The following is a 16,218-nucleotide window of genomic DNA, read 5'->3' on the forward strand; positions in this document are numbered from 1 at the left end:
GGGAGGAAAGTTGAGGTTGAGTGCGAATTAACAGGTTCACAGTTAGAGCCACATGGTGTTTGTGTTTTCTGAGACATGCAGTGCCCTGGTTGCCTGTTAAACAGACTCCCTCAGCCCTCTGACCATTGTAGACCAACTTTGACAGACTGTCTGTGACTGCACTCAAAGATATATTCATGGTGGTATCTACCTCTGAAATGTGAACCTATGGGAATCTCAGGAATCCCAGGGAGTTTGTTACATTTCATACATGTATCACTCCAAAGACACAGAATCATCAACCGGACACTGAGCAGTAAGATTTTTCCAGAAAGAGGCCACCTGCATTGGGCTTAAGCACACTGTGGCTCAGTCATGTTCTGTTCATGTACTGATGTTATTCATGTTTATATACTAATGGACCTGCACTCCTTCACACTTAACCAGAAGGCGCAATTCAAATTTTTACCTAACAACTGCATATTACAATAAATATTAATTTGCTTAATTTTTTAATAAATAACGAGGCCAGAAATTTCAATAAACTATATATTTTTTTTTATTATACGTATTTTAAGTAGTTTGCAAAATAGTACAAATACTTGAAAATCCCGACATTAAACGCTACCTGTGTAAACACTCAGCGAAAACTCCACATATTTATCTATTGAATTTACGTGTGGATTTCACTATTAGAAATTGAGGTTCGAATCCAAAATGCTTTCACTATAGGCCTATGCGTCACCAATACGTGCGGTTTAAAAAGAATATTTGGAGCGTAGGAAAATGTTCGGCGACCATTGTGCTCAGGTTAAATTCACGTGAAACCATGTTAATATAGGTCACGCCTAAGAGTAAACAACAATGTTTTGTTTCATGAATTGTTTAAAATCAGGCTTGGGATGATCGCTGTGTCTGGGAACACGGGTCTGGGTCCATACGCTGCAAACCTTTGTAACAAGTAGCTCCAAACAGACCTGAAAGCCTTCTCTTCGATCGATGATGGGCGGTAATTCATGATCCGACTGGATAAAACTGATTTTAAAAAGCATCAAGATGATCTCTTTATTCATTAGAATATTAATATAAGACGTATTGAAATAAAATTTGCTCCCTATTATACTAATATGGCTTTATTGGTGTCTTTGCTTGTAAAAGACACCAATCATTAGTATTCCCAGATGCCAAAGTCTATACGCAATGAAATGAGTCCATAAATATGACATACATATGATTAATGGAAGACGAGGCACAAGCCGAAGGCACCTTGACAAGACTTTCCTACATCTTCGCCTTCGGGTTATACAGTAACAAGGGAATTGTGTACATCCTTCAAAATTATCGTAAAACCATGTACATCCAAACCCCCCTTTTCCCCCCAGAAAATTACATAATCAAAAACCTGGTAACATAAACGAATATATCACATTTCCCAGGGGCTGCCAGTCAGATTGGATCAATAACCAAAATTTATATTAGCGGTAGGCTATAACTACAGCATCATCACTGCCACGTCGTGCCAGATAAAATGAATTCGAATTTATTAAAGCAAAGAAAAACAAGAAGCTACGCTTTCTTGGTCGATATGACGAATGATTTACGCATGGCATTTCACACACTAGGGGAGTGAACAGAATGTAGCATCTGCTCAATGGTAGAAGCCTTAAATCGGACCCGCTTCTTTAAAATGTCTAAGCATTCGGGCCTTTGATTTGCGTCTTGCGTTGCACTGTCGCTCTGGGGAAGCTTCCTTTTCTCACCGTATACTGTAATGTTAAAGGATAAGAAGAAACGCAGCTGACCGTATCGGACCAGGCTGCAGACCAAAGTCTTGCATCTTACATGTTCAGGTCATACTTTGGAAGCTATATAGAAGGATCTCGATAAACTTTTTGCGCGAACCAAGTCGCACTGACGACGCGCTTACTTTAAAATAAACACAGGAAAACGAAATTTATTCTTTCTTTATGCATGGTATGCATGACATATGGTATGCATGGCATATGGAAAAAATACGTATTGTGCAGACTATGGACAGACACGGCAAAAAGTAGCCTAATATTTTTTTCACTCTTTTCCTTTTTTATAAAAAAGAAAAAAAAGTAATCTTAAGTGCAGGTAAATTTCCCGAATGCCTTCAGTTTTTCAGATAACTTCATATTTTTTCTTTTTAAAACATAGGCCTAATAGATCCAGGGTTTTGTACCAGGTACTACGCTTAACCAAAATTAACCATTATACGACACATTCTCACGTTTGCTCCGATTTAGTCCTTAGGCAGATACACAATTAAAATACAAATAAATGTGTAATTAATTGTTCAAAATAGTCAGTGTAACATTGCTATGCAATATATCAGTCTGAATAAACTGAATTCTTTTAACTATTAAAGGCAATTCTTCCTCCCGCACTATAACTTCACTTTAAACATGCAGGTTTATATAATTTAGATAGTTTTGATCTTATTTGCGATGCAATCCCAGTGATTTACGAAACCATGGGTATTGTATAATTCATAACAATAACTGAAATGTTACATTTATTTAAAAATATTCATTTAGTGAAGTTAGTAAAACCTTTTATAAGATCGGTATTGAATGAAATGGCTATTAATTTTTGTAAATAAAAATTGACAAAAATATTAACAAAATCTAAGCTAACCAAGAAAATCCGAATATTCCGGAGGAAAGTCTTCCTATAAGAACTGCAGATAATCATTCTTAAACATTTATAGTAGGCTACATTTTGGATCTTTAAATTTGAACGAATATAAGACTTGTTATTTCTCACTGGAACACAAAATGTTAAATAATATATTATATAAGAATATAAGTATATATTCAATATAATACAAATACCTGGGAGTGCATCTGGATAACAAACTGGACTGGTCAGTTAACACTATGGCACTCTACAAGAAAGGACAGAGCAGGTTGCACCTTCTGAGAAGGCTCAGATCATTCAACATCTGTAATACCGTTCTTCAGATGTTTTACGAATCGGTTGTGGCGAGTGTTGTCTTTTATGCTGTGGTCTGTTGGGGCTGTAACATGAAAGCAGCAGACAGGAACAGACTGAATAAGGTAATTAAAAGGGCCGGATCTGTACTGGGCATGGATCTGGACTCTGTTGATGTTGTGGCAAGGAGGAGGATCCTGTCCAAAACACGCACAATCCTGAACAGTCCTTCTCACCCGCTATACAGAGTTCTCTCCGATCAAAGGAGCAATTTCAGCCAGAGACTGATTATGACCAGGTGTTCTACAGAGCGCCACAGGAGATCTTTTCTCCCAATGGCCATTAAAATATATAACTCTTCTTTGTAATGTTGTCAGTACGGGACTTGAACTATGTGTAGTTCCTGCTCAATAATAATATTTTACAGCACTACTGTTAACTAATGTTCCATGTGCAATATCTGACTATTACATTTGTGCAATATTTCTCCTTATCTACACGGCATTTCTAGTGCATTACTAAACGTGTGCTATATTTAATTTAAATTTTATTATATTTTACTTCTACTTATTGGTATTTTTCTTTAAATTTTTATATCTATATTTTTCCATTCTAATACTTTTTCCTATACTATTTCCTTTTTTTCCCTTTCTTCATAGCAACTGTATAACCAAGACAAAGCAATTTCCCTTTGGGATTAATAAAGTTCTTTGAATCTTGAATTGAATTGAATCTTGAAGAAAACTATATGGACATATCACGTTCACTTTCTTAATTTTGTGTGATGCACTTAAACATCACATATAAGTTATTCTACCATCACTGGAAGAGGCAACAACAGACAGTCAACATTTATGAAGTTACGCTTTTAATATAATACAATACGCGCATGGTTTGCAAATAATGGATTCGAATGCATACTTTTGGGCAATATGGTTCAATATGTAATGAAATACGCTCAGTCGTTCTGCATTTTAAAAATCAATTTCAACCGTGAACGGGTTCCTTTCTGGTATAATTAAGGCGTCTGTAACAGGAGGGAAGCGCCAATCAAAACGACACCCGGGGGTGAGGGGGGACTAGAGGCCGTCACGCATGGCTGCTCTCCCAGGCAGACGCGGATAAGTGTCTGACACAGCAGCGCAAGTGCCAGTCGCGACCAGACATCGCGCTGCGCGTTCTCGTTCCGCCGTGGACTGCGGCCGGCACTGGGCCAGATCTGCACCTGCCTCACAAAGCAGCATCCAGCGCTCGCGACCTGGAAAGAAGCCACATCCACAGGGTAGGTTGATTAAGTTTGTTCACTGTGTCATCGATACCTTAACGTATGCGTAGGTCTATTCGAGTAAAACACACATTTTAAATGTCAAGATCGCAACGAATATGTTTTATATAAATTAACATAAAGCAAAAAATAGAAAAATCTATCAAGTCAACAACTTTTCCTATGTTAGTCTCACGTCTAATGCTCAAATTTGTAAATTGATTTAAAATTTAAGTACCGACAAAGAAACATGATTTTATGAAACTTTATCGTCATATATGGATATAATATTTGATGTATAATATTAGTAGCCTATATGTTTTAAATGCTGATGGAAGATTTGAGAACAATGGAAACAATTGAATGGACCCAAAAGAGTGGAATCGAAAGAATTGCGCAAAGTGCAGTATAATTTAAATGCATTACTGTAGCTTAGAAAACGTTTGCACGACTGATTTTTTAATTATAGAAATAAGTAAGTTACTATGGTGATGCATTAATTCCAATATATATTATTTATCTCGTGCTGCGGCACAATAACTACTGCATGCATGAACACAGAGAAAACACAGTGTTTGGATACGTCTAAATGAAACACGACCTACACGCAAATTATAGCCGCAGAACGTTTTCGCGTCAACATGTTCCTTGCTTTCACAGGCTAAGCATGGAGCTCAGTTTCCTCCCTTGCGCTTTCTGGGATAATGACAGCAAATTTCAGCAACACCACCTGGCGGATGTCCTGACGAGTGTCCATGTGACGCGAGACCTTCCGCTCGGCGCGGCTTTCGGTCCCTGCGTCCTGCAGAACACCTTCTATGACACCATCGCTTTTATTGCCTTGAAATCCTGCGACAAAAGAAACAGATCATACGTTTTTCGGGTAAGTTCAATCCAATCTGATAGCTTGTTTATGAATGAACTGATGTACAGCTACGTTTCGACTTAGCCTACGTGTTATATTGGACTACACAATGTGAACAATAACTTGTTAGGCATATGTACATTATTTTTTCTTACATTAAAACACTAGCATGACGGATATATTAGTATTGCCAGACCCTATGTCATTTTGCAATGACTACCATTAACTTGAAGCCAAAGTTAATCATAGATTGTAATAACGACTTTGGCTCTGGCATTTAAACAGGTGGATACGGAGACAATGAACAATTCACCTCTGGCGTTATCCTGGTTACGATTTGTGCAAGCCGCTTGCAACAAAGATGAGCAAAACATGGAAGCGTATCTCAAAAACGGACAGTTGTATTTCCGGTCCCTGCGGAGCATTCGGAAAAACGAAGAACTACTGGTGTGGTATGGCGATGAACTCTCCCACTTGTTAGGATTTACCGACCTAAAACCTACTAATCCCAATAACGGTAAGCAGTGATCCTTCATCATCTTCCTTTAACTGTAATATAATTTTTAAACTGATGTGATAGGCCTATATCAGAATAGTTAATCCAGTAAGTCACACTTGGAATGAAGTACTATAAATAAAGTATAATAAAGCAATATGGTTTATTTATTGTGCAGGATTCAAGTGCATCAATTGCAGCCAGACCTTCAAGAACGAGTATCCCTATCTTGCGCACTGTCGATTCCTTTGTGCGCAAATGAAAAACGAATTTCCCCATCAAAAAACTCTGGAAGTAAAGCAGCAGCTACAGCACCGCGTCACCGACTTCCATAATATTGCCAGAGACCTGGAACACAAAAAATCCAGCACCAATGAAGACACCACCAACGTGGTGCAACTTCGAAAAAGGAAGTATGAAGAAAGCGAGAGCCCTCGGGCGAAGAAATCGGTCTTACTGGAAAAAAACAACATTTCTAATGCCAGTAACATTACGAATTTAACCATGGATATTTCTGCTGTTCCAGAGTTCGCTGTTTCTCTTATGAAGCTCAATGCAGACCGATGTCCATTTAAAAAGGACCTGGCAGGATACAAACAGAGTGCTTTCACCGAGGTTAAGAGGGTGAAGGAGAAGATTAAGACGGAAAAGGCAACGGATACAGTTAATGATATGGTGCACAACAGAACTGGACAGAGCCGCGTCGGGATAGATTCGAGTTTACAGTCATCGGGAAGCGCTTTTTCATTCGTTTTGCCGAAGGGTATCCGGGAGGCGCAGAAGAGCGCTTTCTGTAAACCTGACAAAAGGACAGTAAAGGACTCGGCAGCGCACCCGTCCCATACACTAAGCGGTTCCTCAGAGCGGCCGGAGGACATGTCAGAGACGATTACCTCCAAGACTTTATTGGGATACAGCAGTCTGATGGGTACCGCGTTGTTAAGCGGAGAGCCGGCTGGTGCGCAGTCGGTGTCCAGCAGTCATTACGCATACACACCAGAGTCATGGCCCCGGCCCGCTGGAGTGCATCTACAGACCGCGTCCCTTACACTGCTGCCGCCGACGCTCACCTCCTTCGGTGTTTCCGTGCAGAACTGGTGCGCCAAATGCAACTTGTCTTTCCGAATGACTTCAGACCTGGTGTTTCACATGCGGTCCCACCACAAAAAGGACTTCGCCGCAGAGTCGCAGATGAGGCGAAGGGAAGAGAAGCTGTCCTGCCCCATATGTCATGAGTACTTCCGAGAACGCCATCACCTGTCTCGTCATATGACATCTCACAGTTAGGGCGCTAACGAGAAACGAGCGCTGCGCATTTGCCCGAGAATGTCTGTACATACGACATTTTTGCATCTTTAGTTCAGTATTCCCACATGCATTCTTCATAAGTCAGTCCTGGTTTACTGAATACCGCTATATATATATATATATATATATATATATATATATATATATATATATATATATATATATACCGGAATAAAACGTTTAGTCCACATGGTGTGTGCATTTTATCTACGTTTAAATAAGTCCTTGTAAGTCCTAACAATGAAGTGTAACTTACGCAACGGGATATTTAAAATACTATGTAACCAATTTCTTACTGGGCTAGTGCGTCCGTTAGATGGCAGTAGAGGTACATTTAGTTGGCCTATGTCTGCAGTATCTGTATGTACTGGTGTGTTGTGTGGGTTTGCTGGTCATGCTGGAGACTACATACCCCTCAGAACTCTTCCTAGTGCCTTAAGAAACTCAGGGTTAAGCGTTTACCGTATAGCGCAGATTGGAAAATCTTAAGTTTACTGTTCATGCTGTATCGCATTTTTAATGAATGTTATCCATAGCACGTGAATTTCTTACGCTTAAGATTATTCGTAATCGTATTTCCATGAGTAATGATTTTCAACTTGACCTCCACTGCCTCAGTACAGTTTGGTATCCGCGGAAATGTAGAGCAGAACTGAACGACTTTTGGTGTTCACATGCCCTACTCTCTTCCAGTCTTTTTATCTTTTGTGTTCTCTTTTCAGATAGTTGGGTCAACAGTAGTAACTCTATCTATACAATTAAATATATTAAACCAGATTTCCCCATCTGTCTATCTTTATTTTACCAACCTTTTCTAGATGGTACTCGGTGTCTGACAGTAACAGATTCATTCAACAAGTTGTTCCCTCCTTTGTGCCCGTAGCCTCCAGGATAGGCTCCGGACCCCCACGTGACCCTGAATAGGACAAGCAGTTACAGAAAACGGAGGAATAATATGACTAAAATTTAAATCTGAACACTTCCACAAAATTATTTAGAAATGAAACTCCCTGTATTATATAGCTCCTCAATCAAGATCTTAGTGATCTGACATTTTCCTGGGAAGCACACAGTATATGGCAGGAAACAAAGAATTTTTGTTAATATTTTTAAAGATATTGCTAATGTTGTGTCTGACATCTGGAAGTACAATTCTAAGCAGTATTTGTAGCATCACTAAAACAACCCCCTGTGCTGAACCTTGCTGTGTGTTAAGCCATCTGCCTTTACATCCTTTTTATCTTGCATGCTACTTGTCCAGCGTCGGGTCACACTGACCAGTCATTGCACTGAATGCTTAATACAAATCATGTCTCTGATGCTGGAAAGGAAAAGTCTAAATTATTCCCTTTAGTTAAGGTTGCTGGGCTTAAGTATGGGTCACTGAATATAAAAGAGTGACATGGCTTAAAATGAATAAAGCCAAAGGTCAGACAGAAGTCAGGCACGCCGAGATTGTGCTGCAATGAAAAGCTGAAAAGAAGTGAGTGTTTCTATAGTAGAGAGAACAGCTCAATTCTAAACGGTTTACAAACAGGTGTTTGGTACATCCGGCAAGCCCTGCAGCATGCAGATTAAATGGAAAAGATCTCAGCAAGGTTTAGTAACTGCAGTGATCCAAAACTGAGCCTCAAGGTGTCCTTGAAAGTGGTCTGCATGCCATTTGGCATTCATATGAACTGCAAATAATGACTTCCCTGCGCATGTGGCCAACATACTGAAGCTGTATTTCAGGGGTGTCGTTAGGCCTAATTTAGGGGGGCTTTAGTCCCCTTAAAATGTTTCTTAGCCCCCCCAAATAACATGTATTTATTAGCTAAAGTCATGAATAGCTTTTTATATTATATATATAAGTTTGACATCACCCCCCCCCCAGTAAAGACTGAGCCCTCCCCCCATCCATTAATCTCTAACTATGCCTCTGCTGTATATAGCATATATAAGTATATGTATGCCTATGACCATAAATCCATTGACGACTGTGCCTTAACTTGCCCAGAATCAGGTGCCAACGTATTCCTAGGACATCCACTTTCTCCACTCTAATCAGCAGACTGCTTCCCATTAAAATGTAGTGCAGGTCATTTGAAGGCCCCACCAATTTCACTAATGATCTCATAAGCAATTGCCCTAAAAGCATAGATTGGGACTTGTTCTATACTTTATAAAAAGTTGATGATGTGTTTTTCATGTGATTTCATGAAACTGCAATTTCTTTGAATTATCACCACTCCTTCAGAGATCTATAATTTTTATTAATATCACGGACCATATCATGTTCCTTAAATACGCAGCAATCTCAGATAACATCTTTACAGGCATTATTAGTAATACCGAAGACGGCACCATTTCTTTGGCACAGTGAAGGAGTGCAGGTACAGTGCTCGCTAATACATATAGAGGGCGCTGTATACACATGATTCACTGGAGTCTGGGGAGAAAAATCCAGTTGGAAATGTGTGGTCAAACACTTTCTGTGAAAGGTTGTTTTTACCACAGTGAAGTCAACCAGCATGAAAACCGTAATTACAGTAATTAGATATTTACTACAACACTGTCCTATATAAGCATCTGCGAGATGGATGAATGGACATATTTATGACATTTACACCAGAATGTCAGCAGATAAAACATCGGTTTTAAATATTGTTCATTGATCACTATACGGATATTTCTGTTAACAGTTCTCTGTGTAAAGTTGGAGCCATTTGGGTTAATTGCAAAGCCTATAAACCTACCAGAATCAGGAAACCTTCACCTCGGCAAAATGCTGCTAGTATCTACACCGAGCATTCTGTTATTAATTTAAGCTAAAACAGACGTTATTTAAACACCGGAGTTGATGAGATTATATCTTGCCTGAAGGTCTTGAATCCGGCGCGGTAAGGTGAGTCACCTGAGCTTTTTAGAAATGCACAGAGGTCTACAGTGTTTGATTGTGTTCATAAGATTTGCGAGCCATTAATTGATCAGCCCTAATTTGGAAAACTAAATATTGTGCTTGGTGCGGTGGGAGGGGGCTGATTCATTGCCCATACATGTCAGAGCGATTCCCTTGGCGGCCGCAGGGCAGCTGCGGGGCATTTTCCTCCTCACGGATGATTGCCTCCAACATTAACGGCATGAGGCTGCCCACTGGAGCTGGACCAGAGCTGGCGAGGTAACATGGGTAAACTTTCGAACAGTACTACATCTTGTGCTGGAGCTCCCCCTGGTGGGCAGTTCAGTGATTTTTTTTCAGGGAAGAATGACAGGCCAACCAACGTGGGTCTGTATGTCCAAAATGCAGCAGAGGTTTATTTCACCCCATTGTGTGAATTCTGACTTTTACATCATGGGCATATGCAGCAATGAAAAAAAAATCCATTTGCAAGCCTGTCTGACATTTTAAACACTGTATGAATCTGTTCATTTGTGTATGGCAATTAAGACCATATGCAATAATATATTTTTGGTAGCAGAATATTTACATTCCTGTCCTGAAACTGTATTTATGCGTATGGGAGCGTGTGTGGGTGCAAAACAAAATAATGTTGCTATCTTTCACCACAGGAACCCAACTACAAAGAACCTGTCCTCTTTATGTTCTCTTGGTGCCCAGATGGACAGTGGGCAGATGTCCCCATTCCTCTCATGTTCTGCCAACATGGGTAACAGCCCCAGCAGGCACAGAATGAACAGATCTGCAGCTCAAACCCCGCGAAATTCAGCTGAAGGTCTTCACCTTCCAGCAAGTCTGTGTTTAGGAAAATGTCACAGCTTCAGATGGTCTTGCGCTTCTGTTTTCAGTCAAATTTGGACTGGAATACATGTAAACAATAAGCAAACCCCATTTGTTGCTACATTCCATATAAATGACTGTAGCAACTTCAGTTCTTCCAAAAAAGGAGCCTCCTGTTGTTTAGAGTTCTCCTTTGTATGCTTCCTTTTCTGCTGACATGTGAAGCTATCATGCAAAAACTGACTCTAGGACTGTTAACATGTGAACACATTCATGCGTCAATCATTTAACAAGAAGTTTAACAAGAAAACAAATTATGTGCAATTCTGTATCATTGCTTTAGGTTTTATTCATTATTTCTGATAACTACTTTCCTCATAATTTAAAACACACATAGAGCTGCTAAAATATATTTGCTAATTAAGAAAAAAAATAAAATACATATACTCAAAATACATAGAAAAATAGCTTTTCACAGAATGCCATTTTTTAGGTGGCACAAAATATTTTTTAAAAAAGTTCAAAAAGCTGAAATAATTAGGGAATTTTGAGAATAATTTTAGTAGTGAAATAGTATATAACTTTTTACAAAATAATACCATCAAAAAGGGTATTTAGTATGTACAGTGCAGAATAAACATGAGAATATGCAACTTAAATTATTCAAGATGACTGTGAATTTGCAACCTGTAAAGAATATGTCATACGGCTGGCTATTTGACACCACCAGAAGGTGGCGTGCTCTCATCGTTGGCTGCAGAGCTGTCACCCCACAGAAAGAAGAGACCAGAGTCCTCATTTAACTGTCATACCTTCCAGCACTGTTACCTGACAAGAAGCAGCATTGTTACTAATCGCAACCTTCTCAAACTCTCCGATTTCCACTGTTTTGCATTCATATACGTCTTAAGCTTTAAACAAATGCTTATTCACTTACTCATCTACGTTATAAATATCATATTATGATAGTCTTTACTTTCTATTCCGTATATCCAAATGAGCAGATACACCAGCTTGTGGATGACTGCGGATAACGTACCTGTTAGCAGTCTGCCCCAAAGAGGACTGTAAAATGCGGGACGGGAAGCGCCAGGTGGTGGGCGACAGCCCTGGACCACAGCCACCTGGCCCAGAAAGCAGCAACGATGGGAGAAATTAAGCTTCTAAACCTACATTGGGTGGGATTACGCCGCACTGCCAGTCACTGGCTGGAGAACCGCGAAGCGAGTAGATTAAACCAGACAGTGACTGACAACACGTGATAATCAAAGCTTCATTTTTCCAATCACTGGAAAGCAGAAGTCCATTCTGCCCAAGGTCTGCCCCCAGGGGGTTTGGGAATGGTGTCTCCCAGGCCTCTCTATCTGCAAGCACAGGTCTCCACAGACATGCCGGGGTAGACCTTCAGAACGACGTTGTGGCCCTCATCCAGGAAGAGCACGCTCAGGGGGTTCATCTTATCCGGCACGCAGCAGGGCTCCGGGATCCCAGAGGTGATGCCCACCGCCTTGACGATGCTCTGGATGGTGGCGTGGTTGGAAGGCCGCACCACCTGCGGGAGGGGGGGAGGGGCACAGTATTAGCGTGACCTGCTCCTGCTCCTCATGCTCCCTAAATGTGAAGCTTCATTTACAGTTTATGGCCGTTTTACTCTGGCTGTAGGGAAATCCATCAGTTTGATATGTCTGCTATATAACTTATACAGCTTCCTTTCCCATGATATATTCCATTTTAAATATCCTGCACTGAAAATCCATTTTAATAAATTACATTTTTCTGGATGGCATACAGAATTAATAGACTTGCACTTCACATGACTTCATACGTATATATTATAGCTGTTCAACGGAGCAAAGTCATAGTTTAACTGGCAATGTTCCTACAGCACAGTGAGAGCAACCTATTGAAAAGTAGCACACACTAGTAGACCCCAGTAGCCAGTATTTGTGGTTGAGGAAGTCCTAAAGGCTTCTTCCATATAAATTTGCGTTACATACCCCTGCCTGGACTGAGCATTTGGACGCTCACATGTAAACGGTCCAAAGGCTGACCTTAGACATAGGGAACTGGCAGGTCCCAGAGCAGTAGTAAGCATCAAACGATTTCGGGGACAGGATCCACTCGCTCCAGCCTATGTCGGCAAAGTCCACCTTCAGATAGCGTCGGAAGCAGCTACGAGGCTCATCCCACTGCCTCCGCCGGGCCTTCTTCATGGTCTTCTCGTCAAAGCTGAGCACTAGTGACTGGCTGCGTCCATTGCTCTCCTCTTGGCTCTTTCTCTTGCCAGTCTTCTTGGTCGGCTTTGGCTTCAACGTCAAGTAGGATCCCTCCCATAGGTCGAGTTTCATCGGAGCCTCGTACTCAACCTCTGGCAGCTCGTTATTGTCGATGGGGTCCTGAAAGTAGGTGTCCCTCTTGACCCGAGCGTCAGGAAATGAGTTAGGAGGCTCAGTGGGCTCTCCGGCAGTGAAGAAAGGGTCGTATCTCTGGAGGGTCTTGGCTACACTGTTGGGCTCCGAAATGGAGAGGTCGTTGGCATACACCAGAATGTACGGCAGGTTGGTGGAGGATGCCAGCTCCCCATATGCTCGGTAGTGTTCGCCGAGGTCAAACTCGGCCATGATGAAGCGCTCGTTCGTGTTTCGGACTCCTTTCAGGACATGTGAGATGTCCTTAACATGCCACGCCCCTCTCCGCTGCAGGACCAGCGTGAAGTTTGTCAGCAGGGCCCCAGGGCTGCCGTCTTGTAGGACTCTCCAGAGCAGCAGCTGGACAGGGGGCAGCAGGTGCTGGGGGCCACAATAGGGGCCCCTGGAACGTTTGCATGGCCACGCTCTCTGCCTCAGGCGCTTGCTGAAGAAGAAGTGGAACGTTGAAGACAGCACCACCTCTGATTCCTGGATGGACGTTAGGTTGAACTGGTACAACACCCTCTCCTCCACAATTTCTATGAAAAACACACCAAAATCAGTCATACATTATTACAATAATGCTCCAACTTCAGGGCTTAAATATCAAGGCAACTGTTCTGTGCATCAGATTTCTAGTGATTGTATACCTATGAATAGCTCCTGTTTGGAGCTGGGCATATGGAAATACTTATAGTTGGCCCCTGATGATTTCTGTACATTTTAAAATGTCTGATGGCATTAATAGGACCTAATCAAGCGGTTTAGTGTACTTCAGACTCTTGCGGAAACTTCAAAGTGATATTTCTTATGATCATGTTCTTTCTGCAATTATGGAACAATGACACAGTATTATGTGAAAGCCAGTATATTACAGAAGCTGACTTCATGGCTCTGGGATTAACCTTTCAAAAACACCATCCAGCAATAAAAGTCTGCTGAGAGCGTCTCTGTTGATCCTCCAGGGTGCCCCGCTAGCTGCGCGCACCCGAACACCAGTGTCCTGTAACCTCCTCGTTTTTCAGTGCGGCTGCTGCGTCGGGCTGAGTCGCATTAAGAAGATCCCTGCCTGGGATACTTCAGCCCACAGAAAGCTGGCCCTGAACTGAAGGACATCTTACAATTTAAAGTTTATATCATTTATATATTCCAGTTCTTATTCGTTTTTATTGTATTGTATGTGTTCTTATTTAAATATGTTGTCTTTTATGCGTACTATGCTAGGCTACTAGGTTAAGGAAAACTTCCCTAGTTTAATCACTAATATATTATTGCTCAATCAGTTGACCTTTGTAAAAATGTTTGTTTGTTTGTTTCTAGATTTATTTATTTATAACAGAGCGTTTCGGACCTCTAAATAGAACGAGATAAAATTGTGATTTTTAGATAAGCGGATTAAAGCTTTCGTATTAATGACGAGAATAAACAAATTTGAGGAATGAAAAGTGTGTAGAAGGTACGTGGGAAAGCGGAGGCGTTATTTTCAGAGTCTACAATTGACGCTAAACACAAATCAAAGTATAAAGCGGCAATCAGATAAGATGCACAGAATCATAAAACACTTAGACAATGCGAGTTTTATTTTAAGAACAACGGTAGGCCAATAGCCAGTCGTACATCTCACTCATATTATATGGCATTATCGTATTTAAAAATACCAGGAGGATCTTACAAAAGTTTTCAGAATTATAGTTACCATCATACTACAGTAGCTGCGTTGCCTTGAGCAGCAAAATACGATTTTTGGATTTTAAAGAATAAGAAGGTAAGCATATTGTAGAAATTACTTGGAGACTCTAACGGATGATAGGCTATTTTTTACGTATCCCAAATGAAGAGAAGCTGTGAATGCTCACCCGGAGTTGCTTTAAAGCTTCGGACAGTGTTTCCGTCGCCGGGGCTGTTGCGCTCCCTGTTGTACTTATCGTAAAGTTTAAACATGTGCACTGAAACCATATCCCGGGATGTGCTGGAGGCGATCTTGCCAGGGGAGGACTCGACCATCTCGCCTTGGGACGATCTTCTTGCGTCTTGATGATCAGATGCGTAAGATCCGAGGTAAGAATTGATGAGACATAATAACAGGTGCACCAGAATTATACCTGCCATTCCTAATACAACCGTTAGACGTTTTATAAAACCCCGGATCATTCACCAGAAACAAAAATAAGAAATCAGCTGTTGTGCTAGGGTTTGATTAAAACATGCCATTAAATCTTGACGCTCGTACTGATTAGCGTTAGTGTTCACAATTAATTTAATAAAGATGCTGTTCATGAATGCGCTCTTTTTTATGCAGCCTAATGCGGCTCCGTTGATACACTTGTTTCTTCTTACCGCCAGAAACCGGGAAGTAAGACTAAGGCAATGAAAGATGCTGACGTCTGCTGGTCTTAACCAACGAAATCCGTCGCTGCTGCACATAGTTCTCACTGGAAGCTGCGTCGGGGAAATGATCCCTATAATGGATTGGAGCTGGAATCAGCCCACGGGTCACGCGTGGATTTCTACGTGATGTGTGGACTTGCATTTATCGTCTTCGCTTCTCTGACAACAGTCCTGAGAACAACAGCATAATTATCATACGCAAGATACTGTGCGAAAAAGCGCAAAACTTTATTTTAGTAACCTTTAATACTTTTAGCTTTTTGATCTCCCTTATTGTCCAAACCTCGGTCGTCCATTATGAAGGCAGTTGAGTGCGTTATCTTTAATCCACTTTTATGGAGCATAGTGGTAGCCCTGAGAGTTTGTGCATTTATGTGCAAAACTTCTAATTGATTTTATTGCATTTCATTCGGTAGCCTATATATGCATGTTTTAATAACACATGGAAAAGTGTCTTTACTCGTGCATAACGAATTTATCTTGTTTGCATATTATTAGCAAAAACCATCACGAAATCTATCTCTCCACAAAGTGTGACAAAAGGCCGTTACTGTTCTGACACTGGAAAATATTCGCATATAGTGGCCCATTAATCGCAGGATTCACTGTGGGGCTGTTAGACGTTATTCATGGCTCTCTGTACGTGACCTCTGCCAGGGGAACGGTCGCACCTCGCCGGGTCGTTTTTGTTTTCCGTCTGCAGCGCTGCAGCACAATACTGGGGCTGTGAAAGACAGCGGCTCCAGCGGGGGCGGCACCAAGCTGAGCCGCTTGGGTCATTTTGCCATTAAACACCGTCCCATAGCTGGGGCCACCGAAGGCTCCTTTTCA

At 41.2% G+C, this 16,218-nt stretch overlaps 2 protein-coding genes and 1 long non-coding RNA gene across 4 annotated transcripts; 1 reads left to right on the plus strand and 2 right to left on the minus strand.

The window, feature by feature from the left end:
- Positions 1-3,788: 3,788 nt before the first annotated feature.
- On the minus strand, positions 3,789-6,764 carry LOC111850336 (uncharacterized). The gene is made up of 3 exons (XR_002839773.2): positions 6,633-6,764; positions 4,932-5,050; positions 3,789-4,195 (listed from the first exon to the last, which is right to left on the minus strand). It is a non-coding gene; the product is annotated as an uncharacterized lncRNA (long non-coding RNA).
- On the plus strand, positions 4,867-6,849 carry znf488 (zinc finger protein 488). Its single transcript, XM_023824106.2, has 3 exons — positions 4,867-5,084; positions 5,352-5,583; positions 5,741-6,849. Exons 1-3 carry the CDS (start codon positions 4,869-4,871, stop codon positions 6,847-6,849), a joined length of 1,557 nt encoding a protein of 518 aa, XP_023679874.2. The 5' UTR covers positions 4,867-4,868.
- A 4,173-nt stretch (positions 6,850-11,022) lies between these two features.
- Positions 11,023-15,496, minus strand: gdf10a (growth differentiation factor 10a). Of its 2 annotated transcripts, XR_011989482.1 has the most exons (4): positions 14,856-15,496; positions 12,643-13,538; positions 11,631-12,143; positions 11,023-11,419 (listed from the first exon to the last, which is right to left on the minus strand). XR_011989482.1 is itself a non-coding variant. In XM_072709627.1 (3 exons), the coding sequence occupies exons 1-3, from the start codon at positions 15,148-15,150 to the stop codon at positions 11,952-11,954; spliced, it is 1,383 nt and encodes a 460-aa protein (XP_072565728.1). In that variant the 5' UTR covers positions 15,151-15,496; the 3' UTR covers positions 11,023-11,951. The 2 variants fall into 2 exon arrangements, 1 of the variants encoding a protein (XP_072565728.1); XM_072709627.1 differs by having other exon boundaries at positions 11,023-12,143.
- Positions 15,497-16,218: the final 722 nt, after the last annotated feature.

This window comes from Paramormyrops kingsleyae, chromosome 3, assembly GCF_048594095.1.
Source record: "Paramormyrops kingsleyae isolate MSU_618 chromosome 3, PKINGS_0.4, whole genome shotgun sequence".
NCBI classification, from domain to species: Eukaryota; Metazoa; Chordata; class Actinopteri; order Osteoglossiformes; family Mormyridae; genus Paramormyrops; species Paramormyrops kingsleyae.